This window comes from Chlorocebus sabaeus, chromosome 13, assembly GCF_047675955.1.
Source record: "Chlorocebus sabaeus isolate Y175 chromosome 13, mChlSab1.0.hap1, whole genome shotgun sequence".
NCBI classification, from domain to species: domain Eukaryota; kingdom Metazoa; phylum Chordata; class Mammalia; order Primates; family Cercopithecidae; genus Chlorocebus; species Chlorocebus sabaeus.
In genome coordinates, this window is record NC_132916.1 from 35,186,729 (window position 1) to 35,211,316 (window position 24,588).

At 42.4% G+C, this 24,588-nt stretch overlaps 1 protein-coding gene and 1 non-coding gene across 2 annotated transcripts in view; one reads left to right on the forward strand and one right to left on the reverse strand.

Moving 5' to 3' along the window:
- Positions 1-24,588, forward strand: part of RPF2 (ribosome production factor 2 homolog) — a 41,885-nt gene that overhangs the window by 11,039 nt on the left and 6,258 nt on the right. The window contains exons 5-8 of the mRNA XM_038001007.2: positions 3,448-3,529; positions 6,091-6,167; positions 14,368-14,467; positions 21,713-21,815. Of these exons, the coding sequence (XP_037856935.1) occupies positions 3,448-3,529; positions 6,091-6,167; positions 14,368-14,467; positions 21,713-21,815 (362 nt within the window). The remainder of the gene's footprint in view (positions 1-3,447; positions 3,530-6,090; positions 6,168-14,367; positions 14,468-21,712; positions 21,816-24,588) is intronic.
- Positions 14,597-14,700, reverse strand: LOC119625451 (U6 spliceosomal RNA). Its single transcript, XR_005241650.1, has one exon. It is a non-coding gene; the product is annotated as a U6 spliceosomal RNA (small nuclear RNA).

The following is a 24,588-nucleotide window of genomic DNA, read 5'->3' on the forward strand; positions in this document are numbered from 1 at the left end:
ATTGCTTGAGCTCAGGAGTTCGAGACCAGCCTGGAAAACATAGCAAGACCCCGTCTCTATTTAAAAAAATTAAAAGAACTTAATATGATTATGTTTTCTTGATAGGAACCCGTTGTTTATTTTGAAATAGGGTCTGGCTCTGTTGCCTAGGCTGGAGTGCGTTGGAATGATCTCTGCTTGCTGCAGTCTCCACTTCCCAGACTCAAGCCATTCTCCCACCTCAGAAGGGGGCACTACAGGTGCACAACACAATGCCTGGCTAATTTTTGTAGAGATAGGGCTTTGTCATATTGCCCAATCTGATCTTAAACTCCTGAGCTCAAATAATCTGCCCGCCTTGGCCTCCTAAAGTGCTGGGATTATGGGTGTGAGCTATCGCACCCAACCAGGAACCCATTATTTGTTGTTGTTTTTTCCTTAAGCTCACTTGACTTTTGTAGTGTTTTTTTCTTTTAGTTAGCGAATTTTAAAAGAAAGAAATTAATGATTAATTAGATTAAAATCATATAATCTTATTGTAACTAACTGCAGTGAAAATTAAGATAGTATCGATAAAATGCATTTTACTCAGTTTTTTTCAAATTACTTTTATTTGTCTCATGTATTTTACAGTCATTTGTTGAAGAGATCCTGGAAGTAAAAATAAAAGATTTATCTCAGAAGTCTCTGTTTCATATACCACTTAATCAAGGCCTGGTTTTGTTTTGTGATACCATAATGCTTTTAGTTGCATGACCACTTTGTGGCAGTGTTCCATAGTAAAAGCTGTAGCACTTGAGCTTTTTTAGTCTAGTGTTGATATAACAGCTTTTCTTACTCTTAAGTTTGTGACATTCCCTCTCTTTGATCTCCTATCTCCAGATATAGGATATATTTATTAGCTCTCTGAATCTCAGACCTACAGAGCTCAAAATGGCTATGGAAGGAGTGGTTGTGTTGGAAATAGTGGTCAATTTTCTCCTCCTGACCCTCTCCACACATTTTTTTCACTACGATCTTGGAGAAATGAGTTTTGCTGCTTTAGAACAGGGGTTGGTTGGCAAAAATACACTGCTTGCAAACCAAATCCCTCTTTGTGTGAGGCTCATGAGCTAAGAATGGTTTTTACATTTTTAAAGAGTTGGTTAGGCTGGGCGTGGTGGCTCACACCTGTAATCCCAGGGCTTTGGGAGGCCAAGGCGTGTGGATCACCTAAGGTTAGGAGTTCGAGACCAGCCTGACCAACACGGATAAACCCCGTCTCTATTAAAAATACAAAATTAGCCAGGCATGGTGGCGCATGCCTGTAATCCCAGCTACTCGGGAGGTGAGGCAGGAGAAGCGCTTGAACCTGGGAGGCGGAGGTTGCAGTGAGCCGAGATCGTGCCATTGCACTCTAGCCTGGGCGACAAGAGTGAAAATCCATCTCAGTTAAAAAAAAAAAAGAGTTGGTTAGGTTGGGCACCATGGTTCATACCTCTAATTCCATTGTTTTGGTAGGGTGAAGTGGGAGGATTGCGTGAGGCCAGGATTTCTAGACCAGCCTAAGCAGCATATTGAGATCACATCTCTTAAAAAAGTAAGAGATTTTTTTTTTTTTTTTTGAGATGGAGTTTTTGCTCTTGTTGCCCAGGTCGGAGTGCAATGGCGTGATCTCGGTTCACCGCAACCTCCGCCTCCTGGGTTCAAGTGATTCTCCTGCCTCAGCCTCCCAAGTAGCTGGGATTACAGGCATGCACCACCATGCTTGGCTAATTTTGTATTTTTAGTAGAGACAGGGTTTCACCATGTTGGCCAGGCTGGTCTCGAACTCTGACCTTAGGTGATCCGCCCACCTCGGCCTCCCAAAGTGCTGGGACTACAGGTGTGAGCCACTGCGCCCGGCCTTTTTTTTTTTTTTTTTCTTAACAAGAGGCTTTCCAATTGATTTTTGGACTAAAACATGTTGATTCTAATTTTTCTGCTAAGAGTGGTGATCTCAGTAAACTGAATCAAAGCATGTGGGATGTGGAGACTATAGGTATAGTGTAAAAAGAGCTGTCTAGGATTAGAACCCCACACTTAGATTTTTTACTACTCTGAAATCTGTAATGAAAGTCTATACTTCTGAGAACCAAATGGATAAGATCCCTCTCTTTCTTTTATCCAAGATGTTGTCACTGTGTCACCCAGGCTGGAGTGCAGTGGTGTCATCACAGCTCACTGCATGTAGCCTTGATCTCCTGGGCTCGAGTGATCCTTCCTCCCACCTCAGCCTCCCAAGTAGGTGGGACTATAGGTGCTCACCACCATACCCAGCTAATTTTTTGTATTTTTCATAGAGACGGGGTTTCACTATGTTACTCAGACTGGTTTTAAACTCCAGATCTCAAGCCATCCACCTACGTCAGCCTTCCAAAGTGTTGGGATTACAGGCGTGAGCCACTGCACCCAGCCAGATAATTTTTTTTTTTTTTTTAAAGACAGTCTCGCTCTTGTCACCCAAACTGGAGTGCAGTGCTCTTGTCGCCAAGGCTGGTATGCAATGCTCTTGTCGCCCAGGCTGGAGTGCAATGGTGTGATCTCGGCTCGCTACAACCTTTGCCTCCCAAGTTCACTGAATTCTCCTGCCTAAGCCTCCTGAGTAGCTGGGATTACAGGCATGCACCACCACTCCTGGCTAATTTTTTTTTATTTTTAGTAGAGACACGGTTTCACCATGTTGGCCAGGCTGGTCTCAAACTCCTGACATCAGATGACCTCAGGTGATCCAGCTGCCTCAGCCTCCCAAAGTGCTGGGATTACAGGCATGAGCCACCTTACTGGGCCTCGTGTGTTTTAAATGTTTGCAATGATAGTAGTGATATCCTGTGAGTTAAAGGGATTTGTTCAGCAAATGAACACTTGGTGTGCTATTCCAAAATGACAGCATAACAAAATAAATGGTTTCATTTTATTTATTAACTGAATAGTTTTCATGTATTCTTAGTCTTGAAATGTACATCTTTTCCCTAAGTACCCCAAATCAGAAAACTTGAAGTAAAAAGCTAGAAATACTTTTCCCCTGTATTTTCCTTTCTGGTTCATTAAGTCTTCATTAACTTCCACTGGAAAAAAAAAAAAAAAACTGGTATAGTTGTTTTGTTTTGTTTTATTTTTTTGAGACAGTCTTACTCTGTCCCCTAGGTTGGAGTGCAGTGTCGCATTCTCAGCTCACTGCAACCTCTGCCTTCTGGGTTCAAGCAATTCTCGTGCCTCAGCCACTAAGGTAGCTGGGATTACAGGCATGTGCCATCACACCTGGCTGTCTTTTGTATTTTTAGTAGAGACAGGGTCTTATCTTGTGATCTCAAGCAATCCACTTGCCTCAGCCTCCCAAGTGCTGGGATTACAGGTGTGAGCCACCATGCCTGGCCTGAGTTTAAAGGTAAGATTCTTAAAGTTCTTAAATTTATGTGTTGACTAAATGGGATTTATTTGGTTTTATAGGAATTCTTTTCAAAGAAGTCAGATTGTTCTTTATTCATGTTTGGCTCCCATAATAAGAAGCGGCCAAATAATCTAGTAATAGGTAAGTATAATTTACTTTTTAATGTTTTCACTGTTAGAGTCAACTTGTTAGCAGCAGCGAATTCATACGGGTCTGGAGCAACTTGGTTCTTGCCTCTTCAGAGGAAATAATTCATCCAAGGGGCATAGGCAGAGTAAGAGACTGAGGGAATTATTTCAACAGGAGTAAAAGTTTATTAAAAAGTTTTAGAGCAGGGGCCTGGCATGGTGGTTCATGCCTGTAATCCCAGCACTTTGGGAGGCTGAGGTGGGTGGATCATTTGAGGCCAGGAGTTCGAGACCAGCCTGGCCAACGTGGCGAAACCCTGTCTCTACTAAAAATACAAAAATTAGCCAGGCATGATAGCGCATGCCTGTAGTCCCAACTACTGGGGAGGCTGAGGCATGAGAATTGCTTGAACCCAGGAGGTGAAGGTAGCAGTGAGCCAAGATGGCGCCACTGTACTCCAGCCTGGGCGACGGAGTGAGACCCTGTCTCAAGGGGAAAAAAAAAAGTTATAGAGCAGAAACAAAAGGAAGTAAAAGGAAATAAAGTACCCTTGGAGCGCCAAGCAGGCAACTTGAAAGATTCAAGTGTGCTGTTTGACCTTTGACTTGGGGGCTTTATACGTTGGTATGCTTCAGGGGTTTGGTGTCTCTTCTCCCTTGGTTTTTCTTTTCTTCTTTTTTTTTGTTTTCTGAGACGGAGTCTTGGTCTGCTCCATTGCCCAGACTGGAGTGCAATGGCTCAATCTCAGCTCACTGCAACCTCCACCTCCCGAGTTCAAGCAATTCTCCTGCCTCAGCCTCCTGAGTAGTTAGGACTACAGGTGCCCACCACCATGCCCAGCTAATTTTTGTATTTTTCGTAGAGACGGGGGGTCTCACCATGTTGACCAGGCTGGTCTTGAACTCCTGACCTCAAGTGATCTGCCCACCTTGGCTTCCTGAAGTGCTGGGATTACAGGCATGAGCCAGCATGCCTAGCCTCCTACCTTGATTTTTCCTTGGGATGAGCTATCTGCCTGTGCAGTGGCCTGCCAGCACTTGGGAGGGGCCACATGCACAGTGTGTTTTTTTGAGTTATACGTATGCTCATTTGAAGCATAGAGCAAGGCCATATACCAGTTAAAGTCTGCCATTTTGCCTCCTAGTGTGCGTGCTTGAGCCCACCTACCCAACTCCTGAGATCTTATTGGGAAGCTGCTGATTACTAGCCTCAGGTGTTATCTATTTCTTGGGAGCATGCCTCTCCTTGGCACTGGCTGCAACCAATTATTATTTTAGAGAGACAGTTAAACAGCCACCTGACCATCACCTGATGGTTGCCTGACATTCCTGGTTGGGGTGGGGTGAGTGGGCAGCCTCTCCTGTCCCGTGTATGTCTGCCTATCTACTGTAACAAGCTCTGTGACTCAGATTAACTGATGGTATTGAGGGATCAGGAGTAATCAATAAGCTGTAAACTAGTTTGATGGGGTTTTTTGGTTTTGTTTTCACCTTGTGACATTGAATAAAAAATTTTTAGATCATGCCAGGCACTATGGCTCACACCTGTAAATCCAGCCCTTTGGGAGGCTGAGGTGGGTGGATCACTTGAGGTTAGGAATTTGAGACCAGCCTGGCTAACATGGTGAAACCCTGTCTCCACTAAAAATGCAAAATAATAGCCAGGCATGGTAGCACACACCTGTAATCCTAGTTACATGGGAGGCTGAGGGAGAATTGTTTGAACCAGGGAGGCGGAGGTGGCAGTGAGCCGAGATCATGCTATTGCATTCTAGCCTGGGTGACACAGCAAGACTTTGTCTCAAAAAAAAAAAAAAAAAATTTTATGTCAGTCTGCAAGTAAAGAATGGGGCATATAAATAAATATGACCCTGCCAATACTGTGAAGTGCCACAAGTAAGAAAGAATATGAAAGATTCCCTGATAATTCATGTTTCTTAGAATACCATTGCCTTCTGTCTGTTGGAATCAAATTCTGGTTTAAACAGGAACCGTGGTCTCTTCGGGCTCTCAGCATCCCTGCCTACTTGGTTGTAGATGCAACGTGATTACTTTATACTTGCATTGAGTGTCTCTGAGCTCCCACATAGCATGGATCCATTGGAATTGGGGGTAAAAAATTATCCTAAGCTGTAGATTTTTTTTTTTAGTATGAAATATATATATATATACACACTAAATCAATATTAGAGTTAGTGTATCGACCCCTGTAAATTAACCTTTCTCTAATATCTATTGAATATGTAGATTTGAAAAAGAACCTTTGCCTCAGTGTATTGAGATTGAGTCTGGCATGCTCACTGGCTTAGGCAAGCCCTTTACCTTCTGTGGGCCATCATTTATTCTTGTATAAAATAAAGGAATTGGGCTAAGTAATGTCTAAGATCCTTTCAATGACTAATATCATAACAATAAGTAGAGTTGAAAATGTAAGAAAGTGGGATATGTTTGCAGGATTATAGGGACAAAGAAAAGAGGCAGATATTAGGACATTTTGAATACACAGCTCATGTGGGTATATGTAAGGTGGCTCTTTGGGAAAAATACATACTTAAAAATACATTTTCCTTCCAGGTCGTATGTATGACCACCATGTGCTGGATATGATTGAATTAGGTATTGAGAATTTCATCTCTCTAAAAGACATTAAGGTAAGATACTCATCGTAGAAATGAAAAGTATTTTGTAATGCTTCTCTTGGCCAGTAGTGACATCTTGTGGCGAAAAGTAGATCAAGGACTTTGTGTTTTTATTTTGACATGCTCTAGGATAAAAATGCAATTTTATTTTACCTTTCTTTTAAAAAGAGGAATGTATTTGTAGTGCATAGCAACATATGTGGACCTTGTGGCTGTTAGACTTCAGACTGTGGTTACTAATTCTTGTCTAGGCCATAGTTTAATTTGTTTTTGCTTTTTTCATAGTTTGAATTTATTATTATTTTATTTTATTTTATTTTATTTTTTTGAAACAGGGTCTCACTCTGTCACCCAGGCTGGAGACCAGTGGCATGAACATGGCTTACTCAGTCTCGACTTCCCAGGCTCAAGCAAGCCCCCACAGGGGCGTGCCAGCACGCCCAGCTAATTGTTTTGTATTTTTTTTGTAGAGACAGGGTTTTGTTATGTTGCCCAAGCTGGTCTCAAATCCCTGAGCTCAAGGGCACCCCCTGCCATGGTGTGAGCCAAAGCACCTGTAGGCCTATAGTTTAAATGCTGTCCTCTTCCTCTCAATTATCACAGCATCTATTTTATGGAACCTTAGAAAAACCTGTAGAATTTTCAAATTGAGTCCTCTTGTAAACCCAGGAAGCTCTGGCTGATTCTATAGTATTTTGGTTACTAAGCACCAAATGGCATCTCAGTTCACCCTTGGGGAGTTGTATCTTTTGTGTCATCTTCGTTTTAATGATACTATGAAATAGAGTGTTCTAACTCGGCTCTTAGGTACAAATTGGGCTACTATTCCCTCAGAACTCTGCTTCAGGCTTAATCTATCTTAGCAAATACATTATTTCACCTAGACCTTATAGCAATCTGGGTAAGGCCTAAGTAATTTTCTTTTTTGTGTAGATTTGGAGATTGTGGCCCGTAGGGGTTTCACTGGTGAACTAGAATCACACATATGGTCAGTATAACCAAGATTAGGACTCTAGGGCTTTGGGAGAAGTGATATTATTGTTGGTAATAGAAAATTATGTAACTACTCGCAGTTTATGGGTTTTTGAGGCTCATGGTCTAGTCGGAAGAATTGTAGCAAAAATATATAATTACTCTTTTCCCTGCCTGACTTTAAGAGAGGACATGCTTTCCAGGTTTGGGTAGAATTCCTGTACTAAGCAACTTTTTCCCATGAGTTTGGAAAAAAAGGTTCTTACCAGATCCCCATTTAGTCAGTCACCCCAGTTTCCTCAGGTACAGGTGGAACAGTGGTCTGAAATTGGATTTAGAGGCAGAACACTTGGATTTGAGGCCTGTCTTGGCTATTTAGATGACATTTGTGACCTGACAAGTTAATGGCTTCCTTAACCTTCAATTGCAATCAGATATAAAATAAGTATAACAACATCAAATGAGATAATATATGTGAAAGTGCTTATCAGTAAAGATAATATTTTGGGAAGTATTTTGTAAAGTATATAAACTGTGATGCTTGATTATGGTGGAAGCCCTCATATTATTTTCTTTCTGTTTTTTTTCTTTGGAGACAGGATCTCGCTCTGTCACCTAGGCTGGGGTGCAGTAGTGCGATTTCAGTTCACTGCACCCTTGACCTCCTGGGCTTAAGCAATCCTCCTACCTCAGCCTCCCAGGTAGCTGGGACTATAGGTGTGTGCCACTTCACCTGGCTAATTTTTTTTTTTTGTGAAGACAAGCTCTCACAGTGTTGCCCAGACTGGTCCCAAACTCCTGGACTCAGGAGATCCTCCTGCCTCAGCCTCCCGAAGTGCTGGGGTGCCCAGCTGTCATATTATTATAGTGTCTCTTTGGGAGCATGCACAAATCTCTGGAGATGACCAGCGTAACCCCATTTCACCTTTACCACTGCCACTAGCTTATCACCAGCTTAGTGGGAGGGAGCACTGGCTGATGAGCACATGCCAGCCCCTCTAGTCTTTCCATTTCACTTCCAAAGCAATGAAATACTTCATTCACTGTGCAGCTTCTAAACTGGACCACAGTCCAGGCTCTCATGCCTGTAAGCCCATCACTTTGGGAGGCCCTGGCAGGAGGATTACTTGAGGCCAGGAATTTGAGACAAGCCTGGGCAACATAGCGAGACCTTGTCTCGTATATGTATAAAGTAAACCAGCTAGGCGCCTATATTACACAGGCACAGGTGTGCCTGATTACACACCTGTAATCCCAGTAGTTTGGGAGGCCAAGGCAGGCAGATCACCTGAGCTCAGGAGTTCGAGACCAGCCTGGCCAACATGGCGAAGCCCCATCTCTACTAAAAATAAAAAAATTAGCTAGGCATGGTGGTGCATGCCTGTAATCCCAGCTACTTGGGAGGCTGAAGCATGAGAATCTTTTGAACCTAGGAGGTGGAGGTTGCAGTGAGCCGAGATCATGCCACTGCACTCCAGCCTGGGCGACAGAGCAAGACTTTGTCTAAAAAAAAGAAAATAAAAAAGTAAACTGGACCACAAAACCATTATTATCAGGTTTCATTTCTTTTTTTGTTTTCTAGAGGCAAGGTCTCACTCTGTTGCCCAGGTTGGAATACAGTGGTGGGATCACCGCTCACTGCAGCCTTGAATTCTGGGCTCAGGCTATTATCCTGCCTCAGTCTCCTGAGTAGCTAGGACTGTAGGTGTGTGCCACCCATCCCCGCCAAAAATTTTTTTTTTTTTTTAAGAAATGGGGTCTCACCATGTTGCCCTGGCTGATCTCAAACTCCTGAGTTCAAGTGATCCTTCCGCCTTGGCCTCCCCAACCACTGGGATTACAGACATGAACCACTGCACCCAGCCCAGGTCTCATTCTAAACAAGAACCGTTTAAATTGAACACTACATTTTCACTCATGGAGTATATATATAACTATAAATTTTATTAATTGAGAATGTGCTTACATTGGCAATTCTTAAGTGTACTCAGACTTATTAGGCAGTCCTTTTTTTTTTTTTGAGATGGAGTTTTGCTCTTGTGGCCTAGGCTGGAGTGCAGAGTGGCATGATCTTGGCTCACTACAACCTCTGCCTCCCTGGTTCAAGCAATTCTCCTGCCTCAGCCTCCCAAGTTGCTGGGATTACAGGCGCCCACCACCACGCCTGGCTAATTTTTGTATTTTTAGTAGAGACGGAGTTTTACCATGTTGGCCAGGCTAGTCTTGAACTCCTGATCTCAGGTGATCCACCTGCCTCAGCCTCCCAGAGTGCTGGGATTACAGGCGTAAGCCACTATACCTGGCCCTAGTCTTTCATTTTTTACCTCATGTTTTGTTTTTTGTTTGTTTGTTTTTTAATTTTCTAACACCAGTGTCACCAATACCCCATTATTTGGTTACAGGTTTATATTTTTAATTTGTTTTGGTACACTTTCCCTTATCTTCCCTTTACTTCTCCTTTATTTTTAAGATGTTTTGCTAGGTATTTCTTACCTCACCTACCTACTTTTGTTGCCAACCCTCTTTCCTCCGTTAACTTGTCCGTCCCCTCCACCATCCCCACCAGACAGAGTCTTGCTCTGTCACCCAGGCTAGAGTGCAGTGGCACGATCTCGTCTCACTGCAACATCCACCTCCCTGGTTCAAGCAATTCTCCTGCCTCAGCCTCCCAAGTAGTTGGGATTACAGGTGCCTGCCACCACGCCCGGCTAATTTTTTTGTATTTTTAGTAGATACAATGAGAACATTTAACTCTTTAAACAAGCTCAATGAGAATATTTAATATTAGACTCTACCAGGAAATTGAGTATTCTAGGAGCCTGTTTTCTCAAGATGGCCATATGTCGAAGGATGATTATATTGAATGAAATAAGACTAGCCTGGACAACATAGTGAGACAAATTAGCCTTGCATGGTGGCATGTGCCTGCAGTCCCATCTACTTGAGAGGCTGAGGTGAGAGGATCGCTTGAGCCCAGGAGTTTAAGGTTGCTGTGAGCTATGATGGCTCCACTGCACTCTAGCCTGAGTAACAGAGTGAGGCATCACATCTCCCTCACCGACAGAGTTTCACTCTTGTTGGCCAGGCTGGAGTGCAGCGGCCCGATTTTGGCTCACTGCAACCTCCGCCTTCCGGGTTAAGGAGATTCTCCTGCCTCGGCCTCCTGAGTAGCGGGATTACAAGTGTGTGCCACCACACCCAGCTGATTTTTGAATTTTTAGTAGAGACGGAGTTTCACCGTGTTAGCCAGGCTAGTCTTGAACTCCTGACCTCAGGTGATCCCCCCACTTTAGGCCTCCCAAAGTGCTGGAATTATAGATGTGAGCCACCGCGCCCAGCCAGCTCATCTGTTGTAGACTCCTACCTAGTTCAGGGTCTTCATGATGTGCATGTGACTAGCATTTTTTTTTTTTTTTTTTGAAATGGAGTCTCACACTGTCGCCCAGGCTGGAGTGCAATGGCGTGATCTTGGCTCACTGCAACCTCCACCTCCTGGATTCACGCGATTCTCCTGCCTCAGCCTCCCAAGTAGCTGGGATTACAGGCGCACACTACCATCCCCGGCTAATTTTTTGTATTTTTAGTAGAAACGGAGTTTCACTATGTTGGCCAGACTGGTCTCGAACTCCTGACCTCGTGATCCACCTGCCTCGGCCTCTCAGAGTGCTAGGATTAGAGGCATGGGCCACCGTGCCCGGCCGTGACTAATGTTTTTAAAAAATGGAATAGAGTAAAAAACATCAGTGCTGTATGTATTAAGTATTGGTTTTTTTTTTTTTTTTTTTTTTGGAGACAGGGTCTTGCTTTGTCGCCCAGACTGGAGTGCAGTGGTGCTATCTCAGCTCACTGCAACCTCCACCCCAAGGTTCAAGCGATTCTCTTGCGTCAGCCTCCCAAGTAGCTGGGATTACAGGCATGCGCCACCACACCCGGCTAATTTTTGTAGCTTTAATAGAGATGGGGTTTCACCATGTTGGCCAGGTTGGTCTCAAACTTCTCACCCTAAGTGATCTACCCACCTCAGCCTTCCAAAGTGCTGGGATTACAGGTGTGAGCCACCGTGCCCCGCCAATTACCGTTTCACATAACTTTGATTTGTATTTGTATGATGTGTATACTGGGTGACAACTTCAAATTTTTTTTTTTTTTTTTTTTTTTTTTTATTACTGTGCATTGTGGTCAAGATGGTTTGGAAGCCAAAAGTAGTTGTTGATGATGCTGTGCTTTTTGTTCCCTTCTGTATACCTAAATAGACTCTATAGACCTAGGGTCAGACTGGCATGGCTGGAGCATGGAAGACCTGTTAGACCTGGAATGTCCTTTCAGCTTCTCTGTCAGACAGACAGATGTTAGGCACATCTCCATCTCCTAAGTATAGACCGTTAACGTTCCGGGTTTGGAAGTAGAGAATGTCAACAAGAGTGGTCATGGTGAGCAGCAAAGCAACAGGTGACCTCTGGTCCTAGGGCAGAGGGTGTTTGGTTTTTGTACTGTTTTTGTTTTGTTTTGTTGCTGGATTTTGGATAGCCCTTGATTTTTGGTCAGAACAGAGAATTTATAGGAAGCCCAGACCAAGTCATTCACCTTCCTCCATAAATTACTCACTCAGTCAAAGAATTGTTACTCTTTCATTTTTTTCCTCTTTGGTGGCTTCTAAATCCTCTTTTTAATCACATCACATTCTATTTGGTATAAAAAATCTATAACTGGTGAAAATACTTTTTATAGTAAGAGTTTCAACACTGCTGATGAGAATTGGCCTATACTTTCTATAGCTTATATAAAATTACATTGCTTCTCATGTGAATGTCTAGTTGGTAGTTTAACCTAGCCTTCATTTTATTTTTATTTATTTATGTTTTTGAGGGTCTCCCTCTGTCCCAGGCTGGAGTGTAGTGGCGTGAGCACGGCTCACTGCAGCCTGAACTTCCCCGGGCTCAGGTGATCCTTCCACCCCAGCCTCCCAAGTAGCTGGGACCATAGATGTGCACCACCACGCCTGGCTAATTGTTTTGTGTTTTGTTTGTTGTTGTTTTTTTTTTTTGAGACGAAGTCTCTGTCGCCGAGGCTGGAGTGCTGTGGTGCTATCTCAGCTCACTGCAACCTCCACCTCCCATGTTCAAGTGATTTTCCTGTCTCAGCCTTTCAAGTAGCTAGGACTATAGGCACACACCCCTGCACCTGGCTAATTTTTATATTTTTTAGTAGAGACAGGGTTCCACCATGTTTGCCAGGCTGGTCTCAAACTCCTAACCTCAAGTGATGCGCCTGCCTCGGCCTCCTAAAGTGCTGGGATTATAAGGGTCAGTCACCGTGCCCAGCCTGTTTTGTATTTTTTTGTAGAGACCGCGTTTCCCAGGCTGGTCTCAAACTCCTGGGCTCAAGCGATCTGCCCATCTTGGCCTCCTAAAGTGCTGGGATTATAAGTGTAAGCCACCACACCTAGCCTATAGCCTTCATTTTTTTTTTTTTTTTATTGAGACAGCATCTTGCTCTATCACATAAGCTAGAGTGCAGTGGCATGATCTTGGCTCACTACAAGCTCTGTTTCCTGGATTCAAGCGATTCTCCTGCCTCAGCTTCTGGAGTAGCTGGGACTATGGGCGTGTGCCACCACGTCCAGCCAACTTTTGCTATTTTTAGTAGAGACAGGGTTTCACCATGTTGGCCAGGCTGCTCTCCAACTCCTGACCTCAAGTGGTCAGCCCGTCTCTGCCTCTGGAAGTGCTAGGATTACAGGCGTGAACCACTGTGCCCAGTCCATAGCCTTCATTTAAAAATACTTTTTATAAGATAGGAAAGGTACAGTGGTACAAATAAATTATAATTAAATTTATTTACTCGTTGAGACAAGGTCTCTCTCAGTCACCCAGGCTGGAGTACAGTGGCACGATCATGGCTTACTGCAGCTTCCACCTTCTGGGCTCAAGCGATCTTCCAGCCTCATGTTCCGAGTGTCTGAGACCATGAGCACTCACCAACATGCCCAGCTAATTTTTAAAAGTTGTTTTTGGCCGGGTGTGGTGGCTCATGCCTGTAATCCCACCACTTTGGGAGGCCAAGACCAGCGGATCACTTGAGGTCGGGAGTTCGAGACCAGCCTGACCAACATGGAGAAACCCTGTCTCTACTAAAAATACAAAATTAGCCAGGCGTCGTGGTGCATGCCTGTAATCCCAGCTACTTGGGAGGCAGAGGTTGCAGTGAGCCAAGATAGCACCATTGCGCTCCAGCCTGGGTAGCAAGAGTGAAACTCCATTTCAAAACAAAGGTTTTTGTAGAGATGAGGTCTCACTGTGTTGCCCAGGCTGCTCTTGAACTCACTCCTGGCCTCAGGCTGTCTTCCTGCTTTGGCCTGCCGAAGTGCTGGGTTTATAGGCATGAGCCATCACACCTGGCCTTAAATTTATTTTGATTCAGGGATGCTGGCCATCAGAAGGCTGTTTTGGTTGGTTGGTTGTATTGTGCTGTGTTGTGTTGTGTTGTGTTTTGCTTTTGCAAGTGTAACTTTTAATTTTATTCTTTGCATAGACTAATGTTTAAAAAGCCCTTTACATCATTCTTTTGCCATCTTTTATTTGCTAATGTAAATGAATGGGACAAAGAATGGTTTTTTTAGTATAGAAGTCTAGAAGCTTAAAAACGTCATCTTAGCCAGGCCTGCACCTTTAGCCCAGATACTTGGAGGATGTCTTGAGCCCAAGAGTTTGAGTCCAGACTAGGCAACACAGCGAGAGCCTGTCTCTTTAAAAAAAAAAAATCCCACCTCTGTTTTTACCTCTAATATCAGTATTCACAGACATAGTTTTAGAACAGTTAAAATGTGAAAACAAATTAGTATAAAGTACCGACTACTTTAAAATCAGTACAGGCCAGTCACCGTGGTTCTCACCTATAATCCCAGCACTTTGAGAGGCCAAGGCGGGTGGATCATTTGAGGTCAGGAGTTTGAGACCAGCCTAACCAGCATGATGAAACCCAGTCTGTACGAAAAATACAAAAAAATTAACTGGGCATGGTGGCACGCACCTGTAGTCCCAGCTACTTGGGAGACTGAGGCAGGAGAATCGCTTGAACCCGGGAGGTGGAGGTTGCAGTGAGCTGAGACTGCGCCACTGCACTCCAGCCTGGATGACAGAGTGAGACTCCATGTCAAAAATAATAATAATAATAATAAATAAAATCAGTATGTAAACAGTTTAGACTTTGGTAATTATATAATTGCTTTTTTTTTTTTTAGAACAGTAAATGTCCTGAGGGAACAAAACCCATGCTAATATTTGCTGGTGATGATTTTGATGTAACAGAAGATTATAGAAGACTAAAAAGTCTTCTTATTGGTAAGTATTTTAGCATTTATTATCTTCAGAGTAGCTCAGGAAGGCAGTCTCAGACTGTCACTGGTGGCAGTTTGCCACTTTGGGTTTGTAACTTCTTTTTTTCTCTTATTTTAAAAATAATATATACTGAAAATAATGGAGTACTTCACAAATTTGCAGGCCATCCTTACACAGGGGCCGTACTCATCTCTGTGTGCTCCCAGTTTTGGCATATGTGCTGCCAAAGTGAGCACAACTTCTTTTTCCTCCTTTTTTTGGACCTTTTTCTTTTTTTTCCCCCTTACCAGCAGCAAGAAAGTACCTAAGTGTCTCGGGAGAGTTAAAGCAGCTGTTGTACTGTGCAGACGATTATTTCCCAATGTGTTAGTAACTTAGGTATTACTTACATAGTGTTTCATAAAATTCCTGCACCCATCTCTTGTCATTCCTAGCATCATTTAAAATTAAATTTAGGAAGTTGAGGGATTAAAATTTTAAGATTGTATGTATCACTGACTTCCAACTCAAAAACCTTAATTAGTTTTTCTGAGTTGAATATACAAGGCCTTTCACAATATATAACCAATGTAACTTGGCCTTCTTGATCTCCTATTTCTTTTTTCCATTAGAAAGGGTTTATTGCCAATATATTATTCACATTTCTGTTGTCTATTCTGGTATTACTCTTACTTATCCAGTTTCTACTAATTCATTTCAGTGTCAGATCGTCAAGTTTCTTTTCTTCTCCAGGAAGCCCTCAGTGACCTTCCCGGCTCCTTTTTTTTTTTTTTTTTTAGATGGAGTCTTGCTCTGTTGCCCAGGTTGGAGTGCAATGATGTGATCTTGGCTCATTGCAACCTCCACCTCCCGGCTTCAAGCAATTCTCCTGCCTCAGCCTCCCAGGTAGCTGGAATTACAGGCTCCCGCCACCATGCCTGGCTAATTTTTTTTTTTTTTTTTTTTAATTTTTAGTAGAAATGGGGTTTTGCCATGTTGGCTAGGCTGGTCTTGAATTGCTAACTCCAGGTGATCCACTCTCCTGGGCCTCCCAAAGTGCTGGGATTACAGGTATGAGCCACTGTGACAGGCCCCGGCTCATTTTTACTTTGCACTACCATCATCATCCTAAGTGCCAGGCATATAGTAGGCACTTCATATACACTGCTTCATTCTAACAAGAACTTCGTGAGGTTGTTCTACAGATAACCCACACCTAGTGAACTATGCTAGTTCTTAATGATTTGTGTAATGAATGTAAGGACTACATCCTTTTCTGTTTTTTTCTCCTTTATGAGACAAGTCGTGCTCTGATGCCCAGGCTGGAGTGCAGTAGCTTAATCATGGCTCACTGCAGCCTCAACCTCCTGGGCTCAAGTGATCCTCCTACCTCAGCTTCCTAAGTAGCTGGGACCATAGACACATGCCACCACACCTGGCTAATTTTTAAAATTTTTTGTTAAGACAGGGTCTCACTGTGTTGCCCAGGCTGGTCTTGAACTTCATGACTTAAGCAATCCTCCCACCTCAGCCCCTCAGAGTGCTGGGATTACAGGTGTGAGCCACTACACCCAGCCTCCATGATTTTTAAAAGGTTACTAATACTTAGCATTCCGTGATTCTATTTGCCAGCTCTTTTATAACTCTGGAAAGTAATTTAATTTTCCAAGAGATTGGTACTAATTTAAAGGGTCTGTGTCTCTGTCTCTCAATTTTTTTTTTTTTTTTTTTTGGAGACAGCATCTTGCTTTGTCATTCAGGCTGGAGTGTACTAGTGTGATCACGTCTTAATGCAGCCTCAACCTTTTGAGCTCAAGCAGTCCTCTACCTCCTGAGCAGCTGGGACTACAGGTTCACACCACCATGCCCAGCTACGTTTTATTTTAATTTTTTGTAGAGATGGGGGTCTCCCTATATTGCCCAGGCCGGTCTTGAACTTCTGAGCTCAAGCGATCCACCTGCCTCAGCTTTCCAAAGTGCTGAGATTACAGGCATGAGCCACTGCACCTAGCTCTCTCCAATTTAAGAAAATCTTACTGAATTTTTTGCTTCTTTTCCTTCATGGGGTTTGAGAGATTCAGTTTTTCCTGCACAGTGCACTGTTACTCTCAAAGCAGCAGTCCTTTATGTTCCTATTTCACCTCAGTGTTAATAGCCACGAGGCCTCCATCTAATGCTCAGTGGCATTTTCTACTTTATTCCATTTGAGCTTTTCTTGCACCATGCTTACAAGCTTATGCTACACTTTTTGTTACCCTTCTTTTAAATTTTTATATACTTTGCCCTAGATCATTTTTGAAAAATTGATGGCATATAAAGTTAAGTTGTATGCACGAGCTTTACAAATCTGAGCCCACCAAAAAAACTTTGTGACAAACATATTGCTTTCATTTTTTCTTTTTGGGATTATTTTTGGTCTTTATTATCAGGATTATAATTTTTAGGGGAAAAAACCCAGTCACCCATTCTTGGCATTGTAATTTTTAGAACTTATTTCCCTTATTAAAGAACCGTTATTATCTGTTTAATCTTTACAAAAGTTCTTGAGTTCGATGACATTCCCATTTTACAGATGGGAAAACAAACAAGGGCTCTGAGAACTTAAATGAGAGCTATTAAGTAGGTAAAGCCACATTGAAACCTAAAGCTTCCAAAGCCTGAGCTTTTCTTCCCCTACTGTCCATCTTGCCTATGGTGAACATATTCCCATGATCCCTTCTAGAATCTTTATAGGTTCTTATCCACATTTTCCATGAATTCGTACATGAAAGACAATGACCAATATTTCCTTCTTTCTTATATATCCCAAATTATCAAGGCTATTTTTTTTTTTTTTGGGACAGAATCTCACTCTGTCGCCCTGGTGTGATCTCAGCTCGCTGCAACCTCCACCTCCCAGGTTCAAGCAATTCTCCTGCCTTAGCCTCCTTAGTACCTGGGACCGCGGGTACATGCCACCACACCCAGCTAATTTTTTATATTTGTAGTAAAGACTGGGTTTCACCATGTTGGCCAGGCTGGTCTTGAACTCCTGACCTCACGTGATCTGCCTGCCTTGGCCTCCCAAAATGCTGAGATTAGAGACATGAGCCACCGTGCCTGGCCAAGGATATTATTCCAACCAAACTGTCAGCCAGATTTTCAGCTAAGATTTCCATTACTTGTACTCCATTGACCCCGATTTTCTGCCTTTTTCTCTTTCCCCTAGGTCTCCCATATAATTGTTTATTGTCAGTGAGGCAGATACTTACAATTTGTTATAACAGAGAGAGCTTTTGTTTGCATTTGTTTAAATGTTTGTTGTATTTTAATAAGCCCCACCTTCTCATTATTTTGTGCTTCCACTAGATGGCAGGAATAATCACATAATGCAGTGATGAGTGGAAGGGAGTGAAAACCAAAAAGGAATCTGTACAGAAGCAGAAAGGTAGAAGAGGAACAGATTCAAACTGTAGGGCACTAAGGGAAGTTGGGTTTTCAGTATAAATAATGAAGTAAAACAACTGCTCCTTGGTTTATGTTGTGTGTTCAAATGAAATATCAGTAGGGAGCAAGAAATATATGAAGGGCTTTCATTTAGGAAGCTCCTTTTTTTTTTTTTTCTTGACCAAAAAGAAAAGTTGACTTTTTTTTTTTCAGGCGAGATACCCATTTTGTTCATTCTGAATTTGTTTGCTTTTTTTTTTTTTTTTTTTTTGAGACAGGGTCTCATTCTGTTGCCCAGGCTGGAGTGCAGTGGCACAATCATGGCTCGTTGTAGCCTCAACTTCCTGGTCTCAAGTGATCCTCCTACCTCATTCCCCTCAATAGCTGGGATCCCAGGTAGATGTCATCACGCCCAGCTAATTTTTTTTATTTCTTGTAGACATGAGGTCTTGCTACATTGCTTGGGCTGGTCTCAGAGTCCTAGACTCAAGCAGCCCTCCAGCCTCAGCCTCCCAAAGTTGGAGGTGTGAGCCAGTATGCCTGGCCTATTCTTCCCTTCTTAAATGGTAGCCTATCATTTATGTGGTTTTTTTTAAATTTGGAGTAGAGGAATTTTTAATTCTGATTTTCATTATGTAATTGAGAAAACTGAGGCCTAAACAGGTGAGTAGCTTTTCTAAGGTCATGCATTTACCAAGTGGCATATTAAAGTTTTGAATTTAGTTCTTTTTATAGTACATACTTTTATTTCTTATTTATTTTTTGAGATGGAGTCTCACTCTGTCGCCCAGGCTAGAGTGCAATGGTGCAATCTTGGCTCACTGCAACCTCCGCATCAGCTGTTCAAGCGATTCTTCTGCCCCAGCCTCCTGAGTAGCTGGGATTACAGGCATTCACCACCATGCCTGGATAATTTTTGTATTTTTTGTAGAGGTGGGTTTTCGCCACATTGGCCAGGCTGGTCTCGAACTCCTGGCCTCAGGTGATCCACCCATCTTGGCCTCCCAAAGTGCTGGGATTATAGGCATGAGCCATCATGCCCAGCCATGCATTTATTTATACAGTACTATTATATTTCAGGTTCTCAGGTTCATAAAGTTATTTATCATACTTCTTGGTCAAAATCCTTACAGTATATATACCACTTGCATGAGATCGTTCCCAACTAGAAATGATCTTTCTCTCCTCAGAACTTCCAGAATGGTTTATACTGTTCTCCTTTAATGTGCTATTTTAAATTGCAGTTGTTTATATGTATTCATATCTACCTAGAATGCGGGGCCCCTGGTAGAAAGATACTATATGTCATTTATCATTATGCATAATAGGTGCTCTGGTAGAATTTGTTAAGTGAATGGATTCTTGCCAGTGGTATTCATGTATAAACAATACTCTGTTGTTTCTAGCCAGAAAATATGCTGTTAGCTGTATTTGCTTTCGGTTACTAAGTACTACCATTTATGCCCTCCCATTTTCATTCATTACTTGTTTGTGTTACCTTGATGATTTGCAAACTTTAGGGAAATTTCAGTTTGGCAGTTAAGAGAAAATGTTGTAATAAAAGGATAACTACTTCGAACTATTGGATACAGACTGAAAATCCTTTTATATTCATAGTCTTAGAAGTTTTGACCTATTAAAGAGTACTTTTCCATGTGCTTATTGTGTTCCTAAAGTTTTCTCCCAAAGCCTATGGAAAAAGCACAGATGCCCTGAAAATTTTGCATTATGAAAGTTGTTTCGGAGCAGACTGGAATGTACATATTTTGTTCCCCAGAACTACTCTGACTTCTGTAATGCCACACCAATGAGTGGGCTTGGCATTGGTGTGGCATTACTGAAGCATAACTTGGCCACTGAAGGAGAGCCAGGCTTTGGCAAAATCATGGGAAAGCTCTTTATTATGATATTTAGATTAAAATATCTTGAAAAGTACAAATTTGTTTTATAAAAATGTCCCAGGCCAGGCGCATGGTGGCTCATGCCTGTAATCCCAACACTTTGAGAGACCAAGGCAGGAGGAGTGCTTGAGTCCAGGAGTTCGAAACCAGCCTGGGCAACATAGTGAGACCCCATCTCTATATAATATATGTATAAATATATGTAATATGTGTACTTTTTTTAAATTAAAAATGTTCATTAGGGTTTTTTGTGTTTTTTTTCTCGATTGGGGGAGTAGAGAAGGGAAATATATAAATGTGCCTGTACACTTGTGTTTGTTTTATACACATTAATGCTGATTTTTTTTTTTTTTTTTTTGAGACTGAGTCTTGCCCTGTCGCCCAGGCTGGAGAGTACAGTGACACGATCTCGGCTCACTGTAATCTCTGCCTCCCAGGTTCAAGTGATTTTCCTGCCTCAACCTCGCAAGTAGCTGGGACTTCAGGCACGTGCCACCACACCCCGCTAATTTTTTGTAGTTTTAGTAGAGACGGGACTTCACTGTGTTAGCCAGGATGGTCTCAATCTCCTGACCTCGTGATTCGCCCGCCTCGGCCTCCCAAGATGACAGGCATGAGCCACCGCATCCGGCCTGTGATTTTCTTTTGGTTAACCACAAGAAGGGAAAAGCAGACAACAAAAGATGTGTACATCTGTGCACATGGAGATCATCTGCATCTTATGGGCTAATGGGAAGAGGGAAAGAAAATGCTAGGTGGCTACAGAATGGGACTAGAATAGAATTTCCTACTTACTACATCACCTGCCTTGGGCAGCTCTTCCTAAGCAAACTTGGATACATTTTTATATAGAACTTTATCTTAGTCAAATGTTATTCATGAATTTCCATTTAGCCTTCTTGAGGTTCGATTTTCTCAGCTGTAAAATTAAGGTATCACACTTGTTTTCCAAACTTCTTTCATAGCCAAGTCCGTGTAGTATCTATAGCGTGCAGTTCACTGGAGATTTTCTTTTAATTACTCCTCTTTTTATGTTACTGCTTGAGATGGGTTTTGCTCTGTTGCCCTCACTGGAGTCCAGTGGTTCAGCAATCCTCCCACCTTAGTCTCTCCAGTAGCCGGGACTACAACCTGGCTAAATTTTTATACTTTTAGTGGAGATGAGGTTTCATCGTGTTGCCCAGACTGGCCTCAAACTCCTGAGCTTAAGCAGTTTGCCCACCTCAGTCTCCCAAAGTGCTGGGATTACAGGCATGAGCCACTGTGCCTGGCCGACTACTCTTTTTAAAAGGAAACTTTATATCCCTGTCATAAATGGAGAATGGTACAGGATAAAATAAATATGTAGTAAATTATATCTGGCTTTGTATCGTTAAAATGCTCGCATGTGCCACCAGTGGTATGACTACCACTTTGTGAGAAAAAAGCCTATCCCTGATATCCAAGGTTCTTTTCTGGCATTAACAGTTTATAAAGTTTCTTATCCTTTGCTCATATAATCAAAATTTCTTATTAGAATTTTTTTCTTGTTGACCTCCCTCATAGAAAAAAAAATTGAAGCTAATTTGATTTTAATAGTCAGTTTGAACAATCATTTTTATAGAAATTTGCTGCCTTCATCTACCTATAGGTTAAAATTTTATGCTTTGATTTACATTTTTTTAAAGTTAATATTCTTAATGGATATGATTTTTTGTTGCCGAGCTGACTCAGAGGAAGAACTTCAAAACTGAAACATTAAATGTCTCAGTGAACTAAACATAGAAATAAAGTCATGAGATTAAATGCTTAAGGGGTGAGACCTTCAGACATTTTTCAGGAATCGTTTTTTGTGCTTTTTTAGATAAGTATTGGAACAAAACTGTTTAGAATGCAGTTGTAACTGAATTTTGCAAGTATTTGTTTTGTTTTGTTTTGTTAACAATTTAATATGTGCTTTTAGATTTCTTCAGAGGCCCCACAGTATCAAATATCCGCCTGGCTGGATTAGAGTATGTTCTGCACTTCACTGCACTGAATGGGAAGATTTACTTTCGAAGCTATAAGTAAGAGCATTTCTTTGCATATTTTCTTAATCCTCAGGGTTAGCGTTTAAAACTGTGTGACTGTTTTATAGAGCCTAAACTTAGAATTGGTATCTGGCCAGAAGGTGTTTTGGAGAGTTGGCGGGATAGCAGTGGCACCAGCTCTCTGCTGATCCTCAGTCCTTTGCCTCTGAAACCCTACTTTTCCAGTGCCCCAGAGCATCTGATACCGCAGTGTCACTGAGCCAGGTGCACCAACTCTTCCTGGCTTTATGCAGCATCTCTTTATTGTTCTTGGTTGGATTCACAGCACTAAGCCACAAATCCTTGGCCAGCCGAAGCAAATCTCAAAACCCTAAGTCTAAACAATTGAGTCTAAAAGGAATAAGAAGATTCAGTGGCTAGATTCATTTCACCCTGTCTTTCTAGCCTAGGCCTTCTACCCCTACTACAGTATAAATATATTATAACTTAAGCAGGCTGAGCACGGTGGCTCACACCTGTAATCCCAGCACTTTGGGAGGCCGAGGCAGGCAGATCACTTGAGCCCAGGAGTTCAAGAGCAGCCTGGCCGACATGACAAAACCCTATCTCTACTAAAAAAATATAAAAATTAGCCCAGCGTGGTGGCACATGCCTGTAGTTCCAGCTGCTCAGGAGGCTGAGGCACAAAAATCGCTTGAACCCGGGAGGTACAGTTTGCAGTGAGCCATGATTGTGCCACTGCACTCCAGCCTGGGCAACAAAGTGAGAGCCCTGTCTCAAAAAAAAAAAAAAAAAAAACAAAAAAAAAAAACCTCTTAAGCAGATTCTATGTTTATTAAAGAATTAATGACATGCTGTAATTGTGGTTCTTGAGGTAAGTGTGTGACTTCTCTTTTTTAAGGCGTTGGTACTGGCTGACAGAGCACACAGTTTCCTAAAGAATACACTGACTCCCACAAATTGCCTTTCTCTGTACATTGAGTTTAGACTTTGCTGTACATTTTGAGCTGTGGTGTGGCTGGCGTCACAGCCTGAGAGCTGACAGCTTGGTGTTGACAGTGTCTTCTGTATGGTAGTGCTGTTTGTGCAACCATTTGTATCTAGCATTTCGTGCATGGTTTTTGTTTTCCTTCACAATGAAATACATGACTGATGTCCAATGAAATGTCCAAATGAAACTTATATATTCACCTCTTGTCAGCTAGTAATTTCCATCTTGGGCTCAACCATATTAAATCAGAGACACTTAGTTTTCTCCATATGATTAATACAACCACTTCCGGTTTTCTATTTTCATCTCACTAAAAATAAAATAATAAGGCAAAATGCAATAAAATACCCAATGATCATAAGATGTAGTTAGTGACTTTATAAGTTTTAGCTAATTAAGATCGAAAGCCCTAAGTCTCCTGTTTGAGTTTCCATATGTGATCTGGGGGCTTCTAAGTATGTATTATACTATACAGTAGATGACTGTTATTTAGAGAACAAGAAATAAAAGATGAAAAATCACTAATATAAAAAGGTACTCAGGCCGGACATGGTGGCTCACGCCTGTAATCCCAGAACTTTGGGAGGCCAAGGTGGGTGGATTGCTTGAGGCCAGGAGTTCAAGACCAGCCTGGCCAACATAGCAAAACCCATCTCTACTAAAAATACAAAAATTAGCTGGACATGGTGGCACACGCCTGTCCTCCCAGCTACTTAGGAGGCTGAGGCAGGACAATTGAGCCCAAGACTCAGAGGTTGCAGAGAGTGGGCGGATCACTTGAGATGAGGAGTTCAAGACCAGCCTGGCCAACATGGAGAAACCCCGTCTCTATTAAAAAATACAAAAATTAAGTGGGTATGGTGTCGCACGCCTGTAACCCCAGCTCCTCAGGAGTCTGTGGCACAAGAATTGCTTGAGCCTGGGCCACACGCCTATAATCCTGGCTACTTAGGCAGCTGTGGCACAAGAATTGCTTCAACTTGGGAGGCAGAGGTTGCAATGAGCTGAGATCATGCCACTGCATTCCAGTCTAGGCGACACAGTAAGACTGTCTGAAAAAAAAAAAAAAACCTTATGTTGGCTGGACACCTGTCATCCCAGCACTTGGGAGGCCTAGGCGGGTGGATCACCTGAGGTCAAGAGTTCCAGACCAGCCTGGCCAACATGGCAAAATACCGTCTCTACTAAAGATACAAAAATTAGTCGGGCATGGTGGTAGACTCCTGTAATCCCAGCTACTCGGGAGGCTGAGGCTGGAGAATTGCTTGAACCTGGGAGACAGGTTGCAGTGAGCTGGATCACGGCATTGCACTCCAGCCTGGACAACAAGAGTGAAAGAAACTCCGTCTCAGATAAAAAATAATAAAATAAAAATTGTATAAAATTACCTTTAAGCTATGTGTATAAACTGTATATGAAACATAAATGAATTTTGTGTTTGGACTTGGGTCTCATCCCCAAGATATCTCATTATGTGTATGCAAGTATTTCAAAATCTGAAAAAAACAGAAATCTGGAACACTTTTCTTTCTTTCTTTTTTTTTTTTTTTTTTTTTTTTTGAGACTGAATCTCACTCTGTTGCCCAGGCTGGAATGCAGTGACGCAATCTCAGCTCACTGCAGCCTCTGCCTCCCGGGTTCATGCCATTCTCCTGCCTCAGCCTCCCAAGTAGCTGGAACTACTGGCGCCTGCCACCATGCCTGGCTAATTTTTTGTATTTTTAGTAGAGACGGGGTTTCACCATGTTAGGATGGTCTCGATCTCCTGACCTCGTGATCCACCCGCCTTGGCCTTGCAAAGTGCTGAGATTACAGGCG